The 24,511-nt window shown below is 42.4% G+C and overlaps 1 protein-coding gene across 2 annotated transcripts in view; it reads left to right on the forward strand.

The window, feature by feature from the left end:
• Nucleotides 1-24,511, forward strand: part of TBX20 (T-box transcription factor 20) — a 57,426-nt gene that overhangs the window by 9,346 nt on the left and 23,569 nt on the right. For both annotated transcript variants that reach the window (XR_005827643.1, XM_040592596.1), the window contains exons 5-7: nt 5,435-5,593; nt 9,241-9,317; nt 20,725-20,834. Coding sequence is in view for 1 of the 2 variants with exons in the window: in XM_040592596.1 (XP_040448530.1) it covers nt 5,435-5,593; nt 9,241-9,317; nt 20,725-20,834 (346 nt within the window). In the remaining variant the exon portion in view is untranslated. The remainder of the gene's footprint in view (nt 1-5,434; nt 5,594-9,240; nt 9,318-20,724; nt 20,835-24,511) is intronic.

The raw sequence follows: 24,511 nt of genomic DNA on the forward strand, positions 1-24,511 counted from the left end.
GAAGCTTAAACACGTTGGGTTTTAATCTGTTGTTGAGGAACAGGTGGCTTCAGAACTCAGTTTTTTGACCTTTCACAAGGTAGAGCCCAGGTCAACGCAAGCATTCAAATTATGCTCCTACTGCCACCAGAGGCAGAACATCCGTCGGGGGCAGGTTCAGGGTGGAGTTGACCATCAAAGCGAGGGAGAGAAGGGAGGCAGGTGGGCTTTTTGTCGTGCTTCTGACTGTGTTTTCTGGTGACTTGGCAGTATGTTCTGCCACTTGCTTTGGCTGGCAAGCTCACACATGTTTCCGTGTGTGCTTGGAAGCTCCCTCTCATTACAGGCAACTTGTTAGGGCTGGTCCATCAGTAAGAGCTCTTTTACTTCCAGATTTGCCACAGCATGGGCACAGAGTCAGCAGAAAATACTGACGTGACACCAAAGCAAGGACTACTGAATCAGAAAAAAAAGTGTGCCTCAGTTGCTCTTGAAATAACTGTAGGCTACCTGCAAGTCAAGGTGTCACAGGGTGGACTTGGGCCTCTAAATGAGATGGGTCCCAGCTCTGATTGGCACCAGTTTGTTCTCACAAGCCCTGAGGCTGGAAGATGGTAAATAGAATGCAGAGCTGCTGGTCATAAGCTCCTGCTATGCTCCATCATCGGGACAACCCCTTTAGCTACCTGACTCACTGTCTGATAGTAGGTGGTAAGAAAAATGGTCCTGTTCCCTCCCCGAAAGTGCCTGTAAAGTGCAGAAATGGATTGGTAGCACCTCCAAATTGTAAAGGAGGAGCTAAAAGTGTTGCCTCTGGGCTTGGCAGTTCCCCAGGGGAAGGCTGAAAGAGCAGGGGGTGGTTTTGGAAGGGTTGTTGGCTGAGAAGGGGACAGTTAAGAAGACCAAAGATAAAGGCAGTGTTAGTAAACAAGGTGTCGGGAAGAGAGGAATGATTTTGAACTGTGAAGCCTGCGCAGGAGTAACTAAACCTGTAAAACTGAATAATTGTGGCATACAGGGTATCGGAAATCCCTCCCATAGTGCAGTACTTATTGCCTTTTTGGACCGTGTGAGGTGGTGACCATTTGTCTGAGCTGTGTTCTGTGCAAATGCTTCTCATCTGAAAGAGAGTTTTTATCATTTCAAGGCCTAAGAATTGAACCACAGCCATGGTCATTTAAAACACATCCTGGAGACAACAACAACAACAAAAGGAGTTAAAAAAAGAAAAACAAAAGAAAGCCCAGATAGATGCCTCTGTGTTGTTCTTTTGTAAAGATCTGTCTGTGGGTATATTTTTCTTGAATCTGGTTCCCACTGTTGCTCCCTTCCTGACTAGCAGAGAATGTCTTTTTTTTTTTTTTCTTCTTCTTCTCTTTTATTTCATAATCTGTAGAAGGGCAAAGCTGAAGATTTGTGGGCTCTATCACCGAGTGATGATAGAGCAGTATACGTGCACATTTAAAAAGAAGCATTTTTCATCATAACAGGGGCCATGTGTGCCTCTAATAAAGGGCTCGCAGCAGTATATTGCAAACCTGTTAGGAGTGGTGCAGTTCCCAGAAGCCCAGATGAGTATAAAAAAGAAGTAGGTCTGAGAAGCTGTCGGGAACAGAGACATGTGACAGAGCAAGAAGATGTAATAGTCTCAGATACAGGCAGTGGGAGAAAAGGATCTGCAGCATTTGAGATGCGTCCGCCCGATTGACTTTCAAAGCAGCAGCAGAGGTGGATCCCATGCTTTATGCAAAGGCTTTGGACAGCCAAAGTCGATGGAAAGTTCTGCATATTCTGTTCAGAACAAGCCCTGAAGGCTTGATCCTGTGTTGAGGTTTGTGTGACAGGTGCTGCCCCTTCGCAGAGCATTCCCTTTTTAATATTTTGTGGGGGTTTATGTTCCAAATTAGGTTGTCAGCTTTTATGTGCTGCTTTATTGAAGCTATGTAGATACCGTCATTGGATGCTCACTAGAATTAAGAAAGAAATTAATTCTCTGGAGCTCTTAAGGAGGGCTCATGGTGATATGATCAATGGCATTTCTGAGCTCCCATGTACTAAGAGAAGGGGAGAATCTAAATCCCTCCTAAAATCTCTCCCTTCAGTCTAAAAGAGCCCTTCTTCACTAACAAGATCTCTTAAACTGACCTGCTAAAATCTTAATTACGTTCGATAATGCGTGTTGGTTCCTGAGGAAATTTGAGTGACCTAAAAGATGCCTTTAAATACTAGTTATAGGTAGAGAAGCTGGATCCAACCTGATTCCAGTTCTACTTGCTTGCTTTCTCCATCCTCCAGAAGACAGTTTTGGTTGTGAAGGTAATTGTGGTGTTTTATTTGTAGGGCGGTTCATTTCCTGAAAAGGAACCTGAAGAGAAGAGAGGCATTTGTTTGTTCTAGCATTTGTTTGTTTTCTCTTATTTCAAGACTTTTGGAGTTGGCAAACATTTCTGCTTGTGTATCTCCAGCAGCATGCATAACCTCAGAGCCATGTACATGTTCTCCCCGAGCATCAGGCAGCAGCCTTATCTCTGTGTGCATGACATACAGCTTGCTCCATGGAAACACTTTGAGATATCCTTACCAGAGGAAGGAAATGGCTCCTGTCTCTGGATTTTTATAGCTGAACAAGTAATTCCCATTTCCCTGGTTGTGGGACATTTATGAACATGATTTTTTTCCCAGATTTCTGGTGGTTTTACACACAGGCTGATTCTTTTAGGACTTTTGGTTGCACTTAGTTGGGGTGGCGTCGTTTCTGGTTTCTGGTGAGGTGAACCGTGAGTGTATACATTATTGCAGTTGTTTTTCTGGCATTTATGATAGCAAAGCTCAAACACATGAATGCTTGCAAAAGCAAATGTAAAGGTGTGAACATGGCCAACAAGTAACTGTGAAAGTAGGGGTTTCAGAACAGACGCGAGGAGCTATGCCCAGAGTTGGTTTTTTTTAGAGTCAACCTGGCAGAAGTTAGGAACCTCCATGCTTTTTGAAAGGAAACTTCGCCGGGTAACGCTCTTCTTTGGTGAATATGGAAGCTGCATTCACAGAATAGCTCCTGGATTCAAAGCCACCTCAGGGATTTTGCAGCTGGCATCCAGATTGCCTCTGGTGACTGGTCTGTAGCCAGTGGGAACCAGATGCCTACAAACCTGCCTGACCTTACAGCAAACAGGATCCTGTAAAGATGGATTCTGGTCATCTCCCCTGCTGCAGGCTGTCAGCACGAAGGCAGGCGGGATGGCTGGGGGCCTGTGGCCATGCTGTGCTGCCTGCAAGTATGTGCCAGGGGGCTGCTGTAAGGGTATGCCTACCTGATGTTCCTCTCGGGGCAGGCGAGCACGGGTATCGCACAGCTGGCATCGGGGATTTCCCAATAGCTATGACAGCTACACCATGCAGGTGGGGGACGGCTTGGACTCTGAGACCACCCTTGGGGGTACTCTGGAGAGATGCACGCTGTGTATCTAACTCCTTTGGGCTGTTCTGATGATACTAACAGAAGAAGCCACACGGAATTAATGGGCATTGTGTCTTTGTGCAGCATCCTGCTGACTTCACTATCACTGAGTAGTGCAACATCAGCAGCCTGTGCGGGGATGCAGGTGGAGTGCTATGTGCATGGACCCTCACGAAAAGGAAATAGTGACCTTAACCTTGGCCATGGGTCTTTGTGACCTCCTGGCTACCTTCAGTACTTGTTTTGTACCTGAATGACCCGATCTGCCTCCGGTGGGAAGGTGGAGGGAAGAGCATGGTGGCAGGGGATGTTATCCATGTAGCTTTTGGTTCTGGAAAACTTTCATAAAGGATTACGTGGTCTTGTTTGAGAGATGGGGTTTTCTTTATCACCGCTTGCATTCAGAGAGGAGTGAAAGGGAAGGGCATGCGTGGGAGCTGCTCTGTCACATCTTTTTCCTCTTTCCGCTCGGCTGTTGCTCAGATGTAATGTCTTGGTGTGAATATCACGGCCATGAAAGGCAATGGGAAGCTCTGTGGGCCAACCCCTCGGTAAGCTCATCACCATCCATGCACTGCCCTTTAAAGTGTATTTTCCAGCTGCTTAGAGCAGCCCAAGTGACTAGGATGGCAAGATAAAATTTTACAGAGAGGGAAAAGTGCTAAAGATATTAAAGGCAAGGTCAACGGGCAGGGTGTGTGTGTGTATGTAAAATGGTGAAGTCATTTGGGAAAGCACTTGTGCTGGTAAAAGCAGACATGCAACACTTTCAGGACAATGGTTCCCCATCACTGTAATGACTTACTTGTCACTGTGTGTCCCACCCTTCTAAGTCACAGTGCCGGTCTTCACAACATTTGGCCCCGAAGGAGCAGCAAAGAAAACACTGATGGAAATTTTAGCCTCAACAGAGCTGTCCCTAAGCTCCCCACTCCAATGCAACGTGCAACCTTTCTCGTTGACTGAGTTAGCATGAAATACTGCACCACTTCTGCTGTGTTTCAGCTGAAGTTAACGCTTCCTGAGGAATGCGCATTAGCTATTCCAGATGTACGGAGCTGACTGTAACGTTGTTATGGCCCCTGCAAAATAGAACCACCCACACCATTGCCAATTTCGTCTTGTGACTGTGATTATATCCAAAACAAGGACTGGTGCAAGCCGAGCTCTGTATTTAATTCTTATATTGTAATACTGTGGTTAGAGGCAGCCAAACAGGCCTCCAGCCAGTGGTAACTGAAGCAAGTGGGACTCTTGGTTTGACTCCAGTGAACGTTGAAATTGGGTAGTTGGTACATCAGGTTTCAAATTGTTTTGGGAGCTCGTAAACAATTATTAATGAGGATAAAATGGCAAAACCTGGGGGTTCTGTACTGGTTTCCCTCTTTGCTCTCATTTTTGGTAGTCTACACCGAAGAGCATCTATGAAGCAGTTTGCTGTAAAGGTTTGCCACAGTAAAAGGACATGGGGAGTTTTATTTTTGGTCAGCCAGTTTGTGCTGCTGCTGGTAGTGTTTTTTTGGTTGGGTTTTATTTTTTTTGTCTGGGTTTTTTTTGAGGGATCCCTGGCTGTTTTCATTCTGCACCTGCATATTTTTGCAAGTGTGGATTCTCAGTCGTGAGCTTTCAAGAGTTATGTATTTACACTTGCAGCAGACACCTGCAAACTTGGGCACACGCTAGCAATAACAAATTCTGTATGTAAAACACCTCACCTGTAGGAACAGGTATTTATGCTTCAAAAAACATGTGCTCACCAATGGCGTAGGAGTGGGAGGAAACTAGCTCCAGGGATGTCTGCTTTTCCACCTTCATTTTCTGGAACTGCCCAAAGGAGCTGGAAAGTTTGCTCTGAAAATCAGCCTCTGGCTAGTTACATTTCAGTTGTCTCCTCTGCCATGTTAATTAGATCTTCCCCCCACCCCCTACAGTTTTAAAGCTTTTGAGGGTCCTGCCAACCTTCCTCTCAGGACAGAACCTTCTCATTCTTCCTTGCAGATCATTTTGAATTCGATGCACAAGTACCAGCCAAGGGTCCACATTATTAAGAAGAAGGATCACACGGCTTCTTTGCTAAATCTGAAATCAGAAGAGTTCAGGACGTTTATCTTTCCAGAGACAGTTTTTACTGCTGTTACCGCCTACCAGAATCAATTGGTAAGTACAGTTGTTAACTTCCATGGATTTAATTAAATCCCACCCTGCTGAAAACTCCCTTTCCCCCAACCTAAATGAGGAAGCCTTCTGATACAATTCTGCTTTTCCATGCCAACGTCTGTAGTGACCATGCATGATCAGCTCATATCCAGGAGTAATCCTTACCTCTACAGGCAGTACTACTAACTTCAAAAGTATTATTCATGGGAGTAAAGATGACATGAAAGAGGTTTTAATTTGTCTTCCCTTCTGTCTATACAAAGCTGTTTGCATACTATCATTTAGTCCTTCTGTAATTATAGCTCATTAAGGAACTGTTCTTATTTGCAGCAACCCTTCATGCCACAAGCTATTAGCTGAGAGATATCCTGGTTTGCACATGATTTCATGGGCTTAAAAAGTTGGCTAATTAAGCTGTAAGGCTCAAACGTAAGGGAAATCACTCAGAGATATGCTTTTCAGAGGCTGCCCAGATTACATCCAGATGTTTGAGTTTCAATTTGCATACCAGTGAATAATATATACAAAATGGAAGAGATCATAACAATGGATTGCTAATGAGTAATTTTAGGAAGTATATAAACAATCAGAGAGCAGAGGATCTCCTTGACAGTGGATAGGGCTTTAATATTTCAGTCAGTGGAAAGACGTTGTTGGCTTCAGTGCGATTCAGAGCATGCTGTAAGGGCTTGATGACTGTGGCACTTCAAAAAAAAAAAAACAAACCACTTTCCCTCTCTAATTCCCCTGAGTTAAGAAAAATATAAGTACTGTCCAAATATGTGGGCAGGCAGCATCATAGAGTCAGTGTACCTGCTGGATTTTTTAAAGAAGTCTGCATTTCTTAATGTGAAGCAAAAGTAACTAATTTCTGAATGCCATGAATAGAATGATACTACTGCATAGGGGGCTGAAGAAGCTCTGAAGATGATAGTAGTAGAATTATGTCCGTCCTTATGACAGACCCCACATCCCACTTCAAGGCTTTAATATCAACGTGTATTGGTTTTAAATTCAGGTTTGTATTGGAATGCTGCAGAAAATGCATTCAGCACCTGGCAATCTCAAGACTATAATGTTTGGACAGGCGGTTAGATTTTTCCACGTAACTTTCTGTAGAAACCAGCAAAATAGTAACAGGCACAAAACCAGCTAAACCTGGAATTTATTTCTGTAGGACGGATTTGTGTTGACCAACAATATTTACACCAGAGATGTTTCTAAACTAACCTTCCCAAAGCACATACATTGAGTCCTGGAAAATTTCTCAATGGAACATCTCCGGAACCCCTAGAGGTGGATGCTGTCATTTTATTTATGACTAATGAAAATGGAGCCTTTTTTCATTTTTGCCATTTCTTTCAGAACTGTTTTAAGGAGGGATTGATTACATTTCTGGAGGTTATTAGATAAAAGCTAAATACATTACACTTTCAACAAACTATCTCATAATTTAAGATTTAAAGGGCATGCATTTGTTTAAACAGTCAAACCACTGCCGCAGAGTTGAATTGTAGGTCAGATTTCATTTTAAAATGCTTTCTAGCAGATGTTCTCTGATTGTTTGTGAGACAGTCTCTCAGGAAAAATATGGCCATAAATGATTGTGAGTCTCATCTGGCTTTGGTGGATACAAAGAGTTTCTCTTGTGATGTCATACCAAAGCTTTAATATTAGGAAAATGGAAGTTTGATTGGTGAAAATATGCTCAAGAGATGAAGAGATGTCCTTATTATTCTGCAGTGCAGTTGGCTCGCTGTGTTGGTGATCTAAGTCAATGGAACTAGTCAGAGCTTGTCTTTTTTCGAGGTAGTTTTCAGAATGCTGCCATAAAAATGTTCACTGTATGTGAGGCCCAGACCCACTGCTCTCTGCAACACCACCTTGAGTCAAGGGCTTATGGATATCTTGGGAGTAGAATGAGACTCTAACTAACTTGCTGGGCTGTTACAAGCTCCTGTGACAAGGCTGGTGTTCAGGGTAGTTGTACCTGCGTGATGAGACAACCTCAAACCATCAGCCAGCACTGAGGTCCCGTGCTGTTTGACCAGCCCATAGGAACAACCAGTGAGCTGCAGCATCTCCTACGCGGTGCCTCGAAGCAAGGGCTTTCCGCAGAAAGCTTGCCCCTGGGTGCACCCAAAATGCCGGGCAGGGCAGACAGCACCCCAGGGGTGCAGTGAGCTGCCCGGGGTGGCAGGGCAGGTGGGTGGCAGCCGCAGGAACAGCCGCTCAGCACATCGCTCGTATATCGCAGAGTAGTAAATAAATATTCAGGTTTTGCTTTAAGCCTGTCCCCCCCTCTCTGTGTTTCCCTCCCAGAAGACTTCTTTCTCAAAATGAAAAGTTGGGTTCAGTTGCCCTCTTTTTTTTTTTTTTTCTTTTTATTATTTTGGAGGAGAAGCCACCCTATTTTGAAATACCTTTGTTTGATGAGAGCATTTGATTGTTTGAGGATTTGGAAAAGATCCCTTTTCTTTCTGAGACTCAAGGGCCGGCTATTAAAAATGACTTTGTGGCCCCTCCAATACAGGCTTATTTTTGAAGAAAGCCAGGCTGACATAGCCACTCGGTATGAAATGCCGAGAGCTGTTCATTTTCATGGGCTTCAGCGAGAGCTGGAGGCATTCACTGCCTTGCAGGACAGGTCCTGTGTTGTCCCTTGTCAAGCTCTAACTCCCACTTATGGTTTTATTTTTAATTCTTGGAAGAAGTATGGTTGGAAAATCTGAATGTTGTGATGATGTCTTAGGTTTTATTCACCAAATCACATTCGGCTGGACAGCTAGAAAACTTCACAAGGGCAATGGTGTATTTTTTTCCTGCTCCCAAAAAAACACTGGAAGCCACCACCTATGCCTGGAAAGTTGCTCTGGGGCAGAGGGACTCCATCTGATCACTGGGTTACTCTGGCAGAATGGAAAGGCTGACAGGATGCACTGGGCAGGTTTGTAGCTGCCTTGGAAGAAGGAAGGAGAGTTTTGGTTGTAAGAGCTCTGTTTTTCCAGGACTGTGATGGTTTTAATGGGGTTACTCCTTTAATCCAGGATCTGTCACTTTAAATCTCAGTTCTCCCCACATTTTCCCTCCCTCCTTCCCTTTCTCAGCCTCTTTCCATGCGAAAGCAGTTAAACTTCCCCCATGTCAGGGCTGGTAGGTCTGGCTGAGAACATTTACATCCTAGTAAATAAATAAATAAATGGATGGTGGGTCTGAACAGAAACAACTTCAGGTCTGCAGGCAGTGGCTCCTGCCCTGCTTTGGGCTCATACTAGTTGCTGTGCAGGTCCACCAATGAGGCTCAGATGTTAGTGAAGTTCTGTGTGTTGCTCATGGAGAAGACAACCCGATTCACGCTGTTCAGGTATTTGGAAGCAGTAATGCTGTACGTGGCTGGGTTCCTCCTGTGCTGGGTAGCACACAGGCTGAGCCCACTGTGCCCTCTGGTCTTTCCATTGCCATATGTGTAATACACCCTGCTCTGTCTCCCCAGCTTTGCAGCATCTCAAGAGTGGCACACACGCACTCACACAAGGAGCACGGATAAAATTAGCAGTGAAGTCAGGAGGATGGATTGGTTAACACTTTGTACGCTGCAATACCTTAACACTATATTCATGTTGCGTTGCTCTTTTCTGTGTTTCCAGATAACCAAGTTGAAAATTGACAGCAACCCTTTTGCTAAAGGATTCCGGGACTCTTCCAGACTCACTGATATCGAGAGGTAATGGGGACTTTCTGTTTACTTTCCATGCAGATAAGATAAAGAGAAGAGAGGGTTTGTAGAAAAACCATCCTTTCAACTCCTGAGAAGCTGTGCATTTTAACGTTATCTTGTTGCATACAGTAAGCCTCCTCCACCTCCTTTAAAAATACTTATAAACTTTATGAAGAAGGAGCTGTTTTGAGTTTTGACATCTGTTTCAGTTGGGGCCAATATATTCATCTTCCTGAGGGGGCTTCTTTAAGGGGGGAGAGGGTCAGTTTTACAACTTCGGAATGAAAAGCTTTTTTTCTTATCATGCCATTTAATCCTACTGAGGGCTGTGAATTGGGTCAATGAGAAACAAGGGCAGTGGTCCTGTGAAAAACATCTTTATAGCTCCCCACTGCTCCACACAGTGGAAAAGAGAGAAGGGAGCTTCCCAAAATACACTTCAGCAGTCCCAGACACTGAAGTCAGCAATTATTGCCATCAGGACGAATCCCATTAACTCCCACTCTGAACGACAAAGATGCCATTTTTGTTTTACCAAAATTGTATGGCAGGCTGCATCGGGGGAAAGCTTTATCTGGAAACTGTGGAGTTCCGTGTGTGTAGAGCTCATTATAAACAACTGCTGCCATAGGGACAGAAGCATTAACCCACAGTTGAGTAGGAAATAAACTTCAATCTCTTGGTAGCTCTCCAGTTCATCACATTTTTATGATATCATGTCAAATAGTTTGGCAAATGAAGCAAATTAAGCTGCCTGTGTCCTTTAGACTGGAAGAGAACTAGATGGAGGTGGATATAGTGCATCCAAACTTTTCTATGAGCACACAACCATGAAAGAAAGTTTGGAGAAGCCAAACCCCTCCAGGCTCCTAGGTGGGGGTATCCAGATGTATCTGTGAATCATCTTTCACGGGTGCGTATAGGGGGACAAACTGCTCAATAAAGTCATATCCATACAGCTAGAGAAAGTCTATACAGCATTTTGGGAGTACATCAATCTAAGCGGGTCCGTGGATGGGAAATAGTGGTATATTTTATACCTTACTAGTGACTGGATGATTTGCGATCTGTTGAGTAATTGAGTAAAAGAACAGTAATTTGGGGAAAGCGAGCTTGTAGACTGCAGTGCACACTTGCAAAGCTTTCAAAAATTGTTTCCTAAGTGAAAGCCTTCATTGAAAATGGAAAAAAAAAAAAACCCAAAGAAGAGATTTAATTAAAATAGCATAGACTGCTGTATTAACAGAGTACTAAGGTAAACAACTTCCAAAGCTCAGTTTTATATGAAATAAATAGCCAAGAAAGGACCCGTACGAAGAGAAGAGACTGTGATTTTCACATTTCAGTTTCCTTGTTTTACAGACAGGCGACATCTAATAACACAGCTATGCAAGGGCTGAGAGAGTCTGAACAGATAAGCTGGGAGAAAAACTTAGTTACCTCTGTGCAGCTGAACTGGCTGGTATCGTGGTGCTGGCTATGAAGGGAATATTTCCAGAGGACATCTTATTATAACAGCACATGGCATGGAGTCAGAATGCTGAGCATAAACCGCAGTGCCCTTTTGTTTATTGATAAGTGTAAGAATAGAGCCCGAGACAGGCAGCCTAGCCCAGGCACGAATGTTGCCATGAACAATAATGTAGCCAAATGTGAAACCTACAATAAATACAAGAAACAGAACATGAAAAGTATTGAAATGACATTAAAACTGTGGTTTTGCCAGGCCAAGTTTGGTTAAGGTCTTATTTTGACTTTAAATTGGAAAGCTTAGCCCCAGTTAGGGAACAGCGGTATTTAAAAAAAAAAACAAACAAGACCTGCTGCACAACACATCAAGTAATGAGAAGGTAAAAGGGTAACACACGAGGGCTGGTAACAGACTGTTTGGGAATTTCCTAAGTTATCTGATATAGTCCAGAAATACCTAGGGCTCTGTTCAGTGCCAGCATTAAAATACTCGGGCAGAGGAGTATGCCATTCTCTGAGTGCCCACTGGTTCTACAGATTTCATCTTAGCACCAGCAAAATTTCTTCAAGAAATCTGATACAAAGCGAAAGAAATAGCAAAGTGGGATGTGACAACAGGAAGACTTTCTTGCTTGATGTCTATTGTGACACGTGTTACAAGATGTAGGTGATACATTGAATAGTACGACATGACCCTTGCTTGGTCCAGTTGGAAACTTAGTCGTTTCTTCAAGATCACTGTCTGATAAGAATAATTATTTGCCAGGGAAAAGGCTAGGCAGGCTGAATGCACATTTGCACAGCTCTTGAAAGCGAATAGTTACCTGGAAGCTGTGAAAACACTTTCCATGCATTGCTTCCTAAGCAGGGCTGCGTACAGCACATGTGTACATGATGCACAGCACAGTGTGGCGAGCTCAGCGCTCTCCTGCAAAGCATCCTGTGATGTTAGGGCCAAGGGAGCACTCATTTATCACGGGTTCCAGCTTTTCCGAATGACCTAAGTAGTGTGAAAGTGTACCGAGCTTTGTATTTCATTTCCAGGTATTTAAGCCTGCTTTTTCCTAAACAGCCTTTGGGGAGGGAAACAAATCAGATCAATTGATCTTTAGAGACCTAAAGAAATTAAATTAGTCTGGAGTCAGTTACTGCACTAAACCATCCAGTAATTGGATTGCCCCTTGTAACTGATTGAAAACAGCCTCTATCTGTAACAATATAGGGAGCTTTTCTTTATAGTAGATCTGAGAGAAAAACACATCTTTTTATGACATGATGACAGAAATTGCACTTTTTTAACCTAATTGAATATGATTTTATAAATATGTGACTTTAACGATTTCAGGCTTCCCATTCTAGATTTACGATCCTTATGTTGAACGTTCAAGCTGCAAATGCCTTTAGGATTAAATCTGTTTGCATTATATGTGTTGGAGTTAAAATACTATATGTAAAGGAAGTGAAAATTGCAAAATGGTAAAGGAGGTAGGCAACAGCAAATCTGTTGAAGTGCCCATATTTTCTCTTGTTCCTGTCTAAATACCTTACAATGGTTTCCTTGTACTCCTAGCGATATATGCGAAGCTCTTAACTACTGAAAAGATCTATGGTGAGTTTGGTATATATCAAATTTTCAGTAGGATGTGAGATTCTTTCCACAATCAACTCTTTCCATACATTACTTCTGGTAATCTATTTATGGCAATGGGGCAGACTTTATCTGCGGCTGCTGTGATTTAGATAAGTTGTCGATTCACCTTTTGATCTTTTTATGCAGTATTTACATTTCCTCTATTACAAAAAAGCTCTCGCAGTGGTTGTGATTGAAAAGCTGAACATTTAATACCAACTGTCAGAATGCGGAGCTTAACGTGGTGTTGGCTATGGGATGCCAAATGCAGTAATGTGGATGAGCATGATCTTTTTTTAATGGTAACATTTGTGAAAAAGACTGCTGCAGGTTTGGTAATGAGCAATTCACTCTGGAGATAGGCTTTAAGGGAATATCTTTATGCTTCTGCTTAAGAAAAAATTGCCAAAGCCATAAAGGTTGCAAAATCAGAATGCAACAGATTAATTTTTTTATCTTGAGCCTTAATTTATCTTTTAAGTTGCTGTGAAGAATTAGCCTTTTAAAAATAAAAAGATAAATAAAACCATCACAATTAAACATCATGCAAATAATTCAGTGAAAAAAGTGATCATTTCAAGAGTGTGAATAAACAGAACTACTGTATTGTAAAATAATGATCAAACAAGAATTAACAGATCGTAATCACGATCTGAACATTGCTTGTCTATTTGATGCAGTTACATGGTAGGCAAGTTCAGGGTTTGGACTTGTCGCTGTTAAAGAGAACTAAGCAAGTATTCCCATCTCCATGAGTCCAGTAATGCTGCTGGGAGGTGGACACACACTTCAGGAAGCAATGTGGAAAAGTATGGCTGCACACCCAAGTAATTTTTAGACAGAGAAAGGAAGGATTTGGGGGATGGGAGAAGTAAGAGAGCTGCATCCCAGCATCCCAGCTGGATTTGCATGGTAATCAGATTCTGAATTTTCCCCTGAGGAACTTCATGTCTGAGATGGAGAAATACATTGTCCTGGCTTACAAGGCTGTAAGCGAGATGGATGCTAATGCCTGGGTACGGGCACTGCCCTGTTGAAGTAGCAGTTGAAGCCACGTGCTTACTGATGTGCTGTCCATGGCAATCCTATCCTCCATCCCTTACCTGCTTACCCCCCAGAGCTGCCTTCCTCCCCATTCCCACTGCTTACTGCTGGTCTGGAAGAACTTCCTTGACGCTGCAAATCCCTCTACCAACAGCCAGAAATACATACTCTTTATGACCTATTCCCATGTCCGTGGTTAGTAGGGCTTTTGTCATAGCTCTCCAACAAGTCAAACTTCCCAGCTGATCTTTTATCTTCAGCTACTTCTCAGTCTGCAAATGTCAGCAGTCAGCCATGGGAGATCATCTCTGACATCTAGACTGGGAGAAGAAGCCCTGAATTTAGGGAGAAAGACCAGGGACTCTGGTGCCTAAATGCCTGGTATCTGGTGCCATTCCAGATGTGCTGAGGTTGCTCCAACCTCCAGCCGCTGCTCCAGAGGGGTAGATGGGTTGTCTGTATTTTCTGCACCATCCCTCCCAGACCGCTGCAGATGGCTGGGATGTCTTAAGACATCTAGAAAGCACTACCTGCTTACACTTAGACACCTGAAGCATTCCCTTCAGCTCTGGTTCCTTCAGCTTCACTTACTGTTAGCCAGGTAACTATTCCTTTTCCCCAGCAGAAAGCCTTCCATGCCAGCTAAAATGTCTTCAGTTCCCTAGATTTTAAGCACTCGTACCCTGGCTCATTTTTCACTTACGTATTCTGCTATCTATCTTTTTACTTGTGCAAAATGGTATAAAAATATTTTAATTTGCTAGTGTTTTCCACTCACCTCGTGCAGGTGTAGTGCATGCATAAGGAGAGGGGGTGATGTCAGACCAGACCCATGGTTTCCACCCCAGAGGAACTTTTCCAGGGACTTCCCTCAGCCCCAGTTTTACAGTGCTGCCCTGTTCTCCTCACCTCTCATCCTCTGCCTGGCAGTCAGAAAGAAACAGCTGCAGTCACTGGGTGAAGTGGAGCTCTGTGGGGTTGCCTACAGTAGAGTTAAGTGTGTCACTATATTTGGTGAAAAAAGAGACAGAGAAAGAGCTTTGACATAGGTTTGCCAGTGTCTGCTTTTTTCCAAGTCGGAGAAATTTTACCTTTTCCTCTCTTTTCACTCCTTGTATAAAAAATAGCTGGTTTTCTCATTTTTTTTGCAGTTGAGAGAAGCAGAGTGGGTGTATTTAATAATCTCGTACTCCTTCACAAATGTTGTTACTTTTCCCATGTGATGGCTTCAGCCAGGCTACATCGCTTCCATGCATATTACAGCTCTTCCAGAATTGCCATCAGTAGCAATGTTTATTGCAAGGGTCCAGTAAATACCACTTAGGAGATACACTTGTTCTTCCTTCTGCAATCATCAAAACCTAGATTTTTCATAATTCAATTCTTGTTTCCTTTCTCTTTTAAAATCATGTGTTCTTGGAGTGTTGCATCCATCCAACATTTGCGCGATAGTTTTGGTTTTGTGTGAAAGTGTTTGGTGTCTCTGTATTAGCTTTCGGGCCAGATTAAACTTCAGCTCACGTGAGCCAATGCAGCTCTTCCCTGGTCACAACTGGTTCAGTTTTAGTCTAAGCAGTGGAATGGAGCTACTTTGGTCTGGTCTGGGATTTGCTCCATCCCATGTCGGAGCTGAATTAGGTTCCTATAGTCAGCCTGTAATATTCATCTACCAGTATAAGAGCAACTATACGTAGCAAATTGGTATGTCTCTGTTTGTGCATGTGTAAAATAGCAACTAAAACCCACAGGAACACGAAAGCAGAGTGATATCTGAACAGTGGTTCTGACAGTGTGTTGTTCAGTCTTTGCTGTTGTTATGGAAATGTATTTGGTCCTCCTGCTGTGTTGGGCTTTTTTTGTTTGCATTTGTTTTTTTGTTGTTTTGGGTTTTTTTACAGACTTGTTTTTAGCATTTGCGTCTTGGACAAATTAGTCATCTTTTCCCTTAAAAAAAAAAAGTTCTACTACAGTGCGACTTCCGACAAGTTTATTTTTGTGCCTTCTCAGCCCATTTATTCCATCTGTCTTCACCTCACCTCACTTCTGATCTCTTCTGTTATCTGGGCTTTCTTCCAAACATACTAACTGGCAGCTACAAAAAAAGGAAACCTTTGAAATACAGAACTAAAGAAGTCATTCAGGCTGCAAACTGATAATTCATACACTTTATATCCTGTTCTGTATTTTTCTTTGTGTTGAACTGAATGGCCAAGAAAAACATGGTTGTCAGTTTTATTATTTTATTATTTTCCTTCTGTTAATTTCTTTCTTTCTTTCTTTCTTTTTTTTTTTAATTAACATTGCCTTTTCCTTGTAAAGAAAGAGGCAGAAAACAAAAGAAAAAAACCCAAATCCCATACACCAGGAACAGGGAGCAGATTCTGAGGATATTCTTACCTTTTGACTTACTGAGCACCTGGGCAAAGAGAGAAAATACCAACAGGTTGCTTGACTCTGCTCTGACATTTGTGCCTCTTGCAGTGATTCCTGAGACAGTAACTTCTGCAGAAGATCTAAGTTCAGTGTACCTGGCTCTGCCCCTTGCTCTTTTTCACCAGTCTGGCTTTTGCACATCGTCTTCAAAGGCGGTTTAGCCTGGCTCCCAGTGGAATGGGTAGCTGGCTATTGCATCACCCCCATCCTCCCTGGAGTCATGGTACAGCTCTAAGATGGATACTAACCCAGGCCTGGCTCCAGCAGGCTAGCTCTGGGTTAGCTTTTCTACCACCTTCTGCCAAAAGCAAATGTATTGCCTCACGCCTTCTTGTCCCAAAGGGAGAAGGTAGGCATCCTGTCTCCATCCCCTGAGTGCTGGCTCTGCCAGATTCAGGAAAATCCATAGCTTCGGGTGCGTGCAGGTGTGTAGCAGCATCAGTGCTGGTAATGCACTGTGGCCAGGTGAGCCCTCTTCTGTATCAGCAGAGGTCATGGTCATGCGCTTCAGAATCGGGGTCATGGTGATCACCAGGCTGCTGTGAATGCACAGGGGAAGCAGAGTAACAGCAAAAGGAGCAGAAAAAAAAATGATACAAAGAAGCATCAGAGAGATGCTGGCTTCCACTTACGAAGAAGTACTGTTTTTTCATCTTGATTAAAGATCTTTCTCAAGGTAATCTGGGACTTTACCATCTCCTGAGAGAATTTCTGTAATCTGGGTTGACAGCAAAAGGAAGCGAGCATCCTCACACAGGGCCTGGCTCCTTAGCTGCTTCCCAAGCCAGCTCTGTTTTCTGCCATCTCCCAGTTCATACCCATGGCAAGAACTTGGGTTTAGTCTGTAAAGCATTAGTGAATCATTCATCAGCTACATCAGGATTTTCCTATCTACTTTTGATCCTCTGAGACTACTCTGTGCATTAACTAAACAAGGCCAAAGACTCAGTTTGTACCTGCCAGACATAAAGCATCCCTAGATGGAAGTTTAGTTTTGGCATCAGTTGCCAGCAGAGGCAAGAGTGAAATCTTCAGTCAAGAGGTTAAAACCCGAAGAATGGCAAGATTCTCCCTGTGCCCTCTGAAAGCTTGCTAATTGATAAATTCTCCCCACCCTTCACTTTCTTCAATTCCTCATTCAAAATGCGCCGTTTTATTTCTTGCACAGAGGAGAGAAATGTTTTGTTGGCAATAAGCAGAGGTTTATTGATAGGGCTGGGCTCAAGGCGTGCTTCCATCAGAACGCAGACCATTGGGATCAGCCCAAGCACCTTCTCCTTGTTACCTCTCCTCACATTTGTCCTGTCTCAGCACCTTCCCTGCGGGTGTGCTAGCTAATACAAGCTTAGTTTCCCCCTCTTAGTTTGGCACACGGTTCCTCCTTCTTTTTCCCAGCTTCAGCCCCTAATTTGTTCTTCTCCTGCCTGTCATCTGCTGCTACTACCCAGCTGTACACACAGCACAGCTTAATCATAGCAATATATTATGCCTATGTGTGTGTTTTTTCCCCCTCCTCTGGGTATTTACAAGATATCTGTGAGCTGAAGAGCAGTCTGGAAGACTGAAAATTGTTGGTAGACCACACAAAAAAATTTGACAGAAAGGGGACGTCTTTCCTTTATCAAGCTGGTGGCTTGTGATCTCTCAAAACAAAGTTTGTTGCTATTTTATTCCTAATAGAAGAAACTGTGGAGTTTTAAGATACATTAAAAGGTAAAAATCGTTAGGTCTAAGCATTAGATAAGTGTCTGGTCACAAACTGAGTAACAGAAATACAGAAGTTGAGCACTGAGTAACTGGAAGTTACTTTATTCTTCAGCCAGTTCAATTTGAATCAGCTCTGAATAATACTAAAGGAAAGCTTTAAAAAACGTCCACCATACTCCTCACTTGCTAATTTATTTTTATTGAGCAGAATCATAAAATGGAAAATATTGATTTATTGTTCAATAATTTATAAAATTATTTCCATGAATCCTTTAAACCACATTGAGATATCCGAAGCTGTGGCATAGAGAACTATAAAGCCAAAGTTTTATTATTATTATTATGGACTTTAAATAATTTTATTGGTCCACTCTACAGAGCACCATATTCTGCATCATCTACTTCCTCCTACACATCTACTTGGGAGAAAGTCCTGAAGCTCTTCTGCCTTCAAAGGCTGGAAGAGGCAGACCTCTTTCCATCCTGTGCTGGATGAGCTGTAACCCTTTTCTTCTCTAAGAAAACTTGATCTCCAGGTGGTACTCTCTGAACACGAAGTATTGGAGCATGATGCAGAGGCCAACATCCCTTTCCTTTGAAACACAAAGGGAAGGAAAGATTATCCCTTAACTTAGGTCACTTGTCCAGGGCGGGGGAGACCTGAGTGTAGACTCAAGCTCTTGTTTTTCTAGGTGGAAGAACCAGTACTTGGTGGGTAACTCAGAGATATACTTCATGAGTGGAGAAAAGACACCACTTCTTGTTTTTCTTTGTTTTGTTTCACATGCTTAGATGGTTTCCTGCCCTGCCTTTTGCATTCCATAGGTTTATTTGAAGGTTTATATGCAGCATGTATTGTATGTGGAAAGAAGAGTGTCCACCTGAAGGTTGTGGGGACCAGGTGCCTACATTCTGCTGTGAATCTCAACGCTTTGCACTCATGATGTGAATCACAGCTTCAACCTTTAAAATGAAAAATTAGTAGGCATGTTGTGCCTACTAGCATAAACCACCTACATGGTTAGGCAAGTTAAGTGTATACGATTTTGAATATTAAATCCCAGCTGCACAAAAGGAACTGCTTTCGTGAAATTAGTTCCTTTCCCTGATCCAAGTTTCCTCATTATTGTTCCCTCTGCCATAAACACATTTGCTTCTTGTGCCAATGAATGAGACTAATCTTTTAAAAACTTTAGCATACTACCTGTGACATTACAACATTAAAAATAAATAAATAAACCTACCACATAGTTCCCTGGTTTCAAACTTTGCAGATTCAGGGTTCACTAAGAAGTCATCTCTCTTTTTCCTTTAAAAGAAGACAACCGTATAGAATAATAGACTTCTCTGTCTTAGCATACAAACCCATCTGGAAAGAATTTAGTCTATAATAATTGTGGGCATTTGATTTAGCTTTAAATCCCTGTAGGTAAATCAAATATAAATTTATTGGGGTGAGTTTATCCCCAAACCACCATTGGATCCAATGTTTTAGAGATGAATTTGGCCCACTGCACTAGAACTAGAGCTTGCATTGTTTCTGTTGCATCAGGATATTATTACAGGCTGCAATGTCTGTTGTTGTAAGCAGACCTTTACTAGAAATAAAGCCAATAGGGACAATACAATCACCTGACTCACATTTATTTTTCAGACCTTTAAAGATTAGTAATTCTTTGGTTATGAATACACTTATAGACTGGTATCTAAATCACTTAGATATCACTGGTCTAAATAATTCCGTTATTCTGTACTCATCTGAGATAGTCTTTTTTGTTAAGTACAATTCTTTGCATTTCACATTCTGCTTCAGAAAAAAAAAAAGTTTTAAGAGGCATGCAGCACATTATGTAAACAATGGCATCTGTCTTTTTCTTTGCAAAGTCTTCTTATAGATAGCCCCGATATGCCTACTGTTTTCAATCACTTAAAAGGCAGTAATCCAATTATATCATCCTCTATGTAGGAACTGCCATTGCTTTCAGTCCACTTCCAATCCTGACACAAGTAAATCACTGATAAGATCCGCTTTTTATTTATATTTTTTTTCTGAGGAGACTAGCATAAGTAATGATGCCAGTGATAGACCAAGGACAAAATGACCATAATGGGCTTTCTGTAGGAAAGGAAAACATGTGCCATTGTGATTTATCATGTCACTTGGAAAATTATTTTCCTTGGAATTTCTTTAACAGCCACGCTCTCCAAGCAAAGGGTGTTAGCAAGTATGAATGGCCAAATGGTAAATTCAGACAAAACGGTCACTGAGCAGCAGATTGTTTTAAATCTAGCTATCACTACCTAGATTTCTTAAATGGGAACAGAAGGTCAAACCCATTTTGGAAATGTGCCTAGGTGGTATTCATCTTCGGGAGAATGCCACCTACTTACATGGAAACGCGCTGGGAATGTGTAAGGTTGGATCTTCCTTACAAACTGCTATGGCTTATCATGCAGATATGCCTTCCTTCTATTTAAAAATTGTTTGGGTGACTTCAGTGCTTTGTGCTACCAGCGAGGCAGGGGCCTGGCAGATGCTTCCAGCCTCCCAGAATAGATGCGGCACGAGATGAGCAGTATCTGTAGACTTCCTGCTACAAACTGGCCTCATCTCTGATGCTGAGAGAGCATGGTTAGAGCTGGCTTGTCTCTGGACACATCTGTCTCTTGCCCCTGACTTCAGAGAAATGGGAGAGCACCAGATGAGGTGGTTGTGTATGACGAGAAGGCTTGTTTGAAAGGAGCTGGACCACAGGTGTCTCTTTGAACCCAGATTGATCACTCAGCACAAATAACCCCAGAGCTTGTGTTTGTGAATTTATGAAGAGTGCTGGTCTTATATCCACTGTCTTGAGACCACATCCAGGAAATGCAGTGGGAAGTTCACTTTGCTGAAGAAGCAGTACCATGCAGGTAAGAGGTGATCAGCGATGTCAAAACGCAGGCCAAGCCTGGCATTTGCAGTGGCATACTATGAGGCAACCCTTTGGTTAAGTAATTTCAGAGAGTGAGTGTGAAGAAAACTCTGATCTGGACAGAGAAAATGCAGTATGTTCATTGCATTTAACTTAATGAATTAGGAGGCTGTTTAGGATGTTGTTGATGCAGTAGGATTTTTTCCTTTCACAGAGAAAGCGTGGAGAGCCTTATCCAAAAGCATTCCTATGCCCGATCCCCCATTCGAACCTATGGAGGAGAAGATGATCTTGGAGATGACAGCCAGGCAACACAAAGCAGAGGTAGGAAACCGTGCTTGTGAGGTAAACCATGGTGACCTAGTTATGCTTGAGAAAAGGAGGACCACAGTCAGTGCTGCAGTACCCTGAAGCAGTTCTCTGGTGTGTGTCTGCCATGTAGTCCTATAATGAAGAAGAGTAATTGTTACCTTATGGCTCTTCTGAACATCAGATATGCCCAAGGCACTGATGTGGGTGGCTAGTTCAGGGGATAGATCTAGAGATGCCTATACAGACTTTGCCATCAGGAAAGAACTTATCTCTGCTTCCTTTTTAAGATGACTGAGAAACAGGCAACTTCATTACCGTGTTGCTGAGAACAAGCTAACACCCTTCATCTCTTGGCAGAACTTACTGCCTGGGGCTCAGCATCATTTCAAAAGGACTGTGTGGGTGTACCATTTGCTGCTCCCCCAGCCTTCTGTGAATGGAGGACTGGTTCTGGCCATCTTCAACCAGCCTGTGATTAATCTGCTTTGCCTCTACAGGAAGAGAAGTCCATAGCTCCCTGGAAAATAGGTGTTTACTTATCTCTTGGTCTCTAAAAGGTGCTTCTCCTGCTGAGGGAATTCACTTCAAATGCTTTATTAAATGGTTTGTCTACTTTAGCAGCCACAAAAGTAGGAGTAAGACAGGGTTCTTTGTGGGGATACTTGCTGGACAAATTGCATCTGTCATAATTTGCCACTGGAAATAGATCCTAAACCCACCCTGTGGGATCACTGACGAGCATAAACTCATGTTGCATTATATTTTGCATGTTGACTTCATGACCTGCCTGATACGCAACAGCCACTTGAGGTAAAGCAGTTCTATCTGCCTTCCGACTGGCAGTGCCCTTGTCTTGTCCTCTAACTTCATACAGTGTTGCTAAGATAAGAGCATTATTTCTGGTCATAAGCTCTTCGGGCTTGTGCAGGGAAAACACACTTATTTTTAACCACGAGTTGCTCCTCAACAAAATGCGATTAGGTGGGCTTGTTCATACATGTCTATTCTAAGAGCAGTTCCTTAGATTGCGGAGTTTCTGGAGCAACTCCTCAGCTGGTACGATGCCATCCTTTCACATGCTTCTGGGGGATTACCTCGGTTCACGTCAGCTTAGATCCTAGGCCAGTTATTGCTGAAGACAGTGCTAGATTTTCCCATACCAGCAGTGCTCAGAGCACGGCATCTTCTCTCCAAGAATTAAAGTTCTCCTTGGTGTGATGTCCTCCTTTGGGAGTGACAAGGTGAACTAGGTGAACCTGAGCATGACAGCTGGCCATTAAAGCCTTTCTCTTCCGAAGAGAATCCCTAGGAAGGCATCATAGGAGGAAAGAATAGTTTATTACAAGTAGTTTTATGTATAGTAGATACAGGGTACAGTTCTGCATTTGCTCGCAATATGACAAATGAGTAAGTGACGAAGGTGATGAGTTGTGGCAACTGACTTTTTTCTGAGAGCCATGTGCTAGCATGGCAACCAGAGATGTGTGCAGAGAGTAAAACACACTGCTCTTGCAGATGAGTAACAGGTACTGCCTTCACTCTCTGTTTAGGTCTGGTGTCCTTAAATAAGGAAAAGTCCTCCAAGATATGAGGAGAGAAATGATGGTCTTATTGAAACTCCATAAACATTTTCATTTCTTCCGATGCATTTTAAAACTACCTTGCATGCAAAATTGAGGGATGTCCTCCCATACATATGAGAGTTGACAGCCAAATACATACATGTTGCTGGGTGGTGTGAGTTACAAGCTCTTTGAGGTCTCAACTGCCTCAGAGTTACTACAGCACATTCTCTTGGTGGTGGCAAATGTGGTATGTGAGACTTTTTTGAGTAGTAAGTTGCAATTAGAGACCACTACAGCTGGAGGAGGAAAGGGTGCTTATGGGAGTTCTTCATGAGAATCATAGAGGGTTGGAAGGGACCTTTAAGGTCACCTAGTCTAACCTCCCCCTGCAATGAGCAAAGGCATCTTCAACTAGATCAGGTTACTCAGAGCCCCATCCATCCTGACTTTGAATGTCTCCAGGGATGGGGCATTTACCACCTCTCTGGGCAACCTGTTGCAGTGATTCACCAACCTCATAATAAAAAAATTCTCATATCTAGTCTAAATCTACCCTCTTTTTGTTTAAAACCGTTACCCCTTGTCCTATTGCAGCAGACCCTGCTGAAAAGTTTGTCCCCATCTTTCCTATAGTCCCCCTTTAAGTACTGAAAGGCCACCATAAGGTCTCCCTGGAGCCTTATCCAGGCTGAACAACCCCACCTCTCTCAGCCTGTCTTCATAGGAGCGGTGTTATATCCCTCTGATCATTTCATGACCATTTATGAGAAGGGATCACATACTTTCTGAAAAACAGAGTTTATTGCTATTTATTTCCACTTATTTCAGCACCCACCCAGAGCATTCTCAGCTCAGCCTATTTCAGCTATCTGAAGATGGAAGTGGCTAGCCTTCAGTAGTATATTTATCCCAAAAAGTCCATTTCCAAAGGAATTAACAGAAATGAAACATAGAAATCCAATTAAAACTCTTTCATGCTTCATGTCTGGGTGCCTGTGCCCTAGCATCCACACACACTGGATTCACAGTAGCTCCCTGGAACAGGGCCAAATGTAAACCTTCCAGGCCAATCCAGATCTGCATCCCGCTTTCCCTGTAGCGCCATCATGCTCAGACATCCCCACATTTGTAAAGGGTTTTGTTCTGGTCGGTGAGTACAGTGTTATCTTTATAGTTTGGCTCTGGATCCTATAACTTCCCGGCGGTTGGGATTCGGTTCAGTGGGAGGGCCAGGATTTGGTTCAAGTCCATTTCTACTGCTGAACTGACACAATTTCTCTTTCCTGTTACTGGGCTGTTTTACTTGTTTCATTAGGCAGAGGAGGAATTAATCAAGAGTAGCTCTCTTTCTGATTTGCAAATATATCCCTAAAGAGATGTATTTTTTAAAAAATTATAATCTGAATTTTTTCTTTCTATTCCTGTTGGCTTATAGCTTTGTTTTGAGTATGTGGCTACAATTACTTAGTACACATAATTCCAATAAGTTTACCTTGACAGATAGGTGTCTTCCTACTTTTTTAACAATTTGGATGAACCTGACTTCTAGAATCAGATTTATGAAACTAATACCTGTTGTAAAACTTGTTCTCGGAATGTTTTGCAATACTGACATAAAATTATGTTTTGCCAAATACCCTCACCAGCAAATTTATTTCTTAAAGTGAGAAACATTTTCTCCATGGATGCAGTTGGACAAGAAGGAAAATACAGAAGGGACATGAGTCGAATTATTGTTTGAATAGGAATAAAAATTAAGAGTTTATTTATAGGATTTTATTGTATTCCCCATTTCTAGAAATCAGATATCTGAGGATGATGAGATGCACAGAGGAACCGCAGAGGTGAAAGGCAACAGTCTCAACAGTTTATTTGAAAATGACCATGTGTAATGACTGAAACAAATTACTAGTGGCCTAAAAATTTGACTGTCAAAACCAAATAAGTAAATAATCCTAGTTTAAAGAAACCATTTCCCTTTTTTAATGATTCTAAAGTCTTCAGAGAAAAAGTGTTTTAAAGAGATGGAAGATTTGTGAAAATAATCTTTGGAACTTTTTCAGATGAAAAAAATACCAAAGAAACCATTTCCATTTGATCAAAAATAGATAATTATCCTGAGAG

Source organism: Falco naumanni, chromosome 4 (genome assembly GCF_017639655.2).
Source record: "Falco naumanni isolate bFalNau1 chromosome 4, bFalNau1.pat, whole genome shotgun sequence".
Taxonomy (NCBI): Eukaryota; Metazoa; Chordata; class Aves; order Falconiformes; family Falconidae; genus Falco; species Falco naumanni.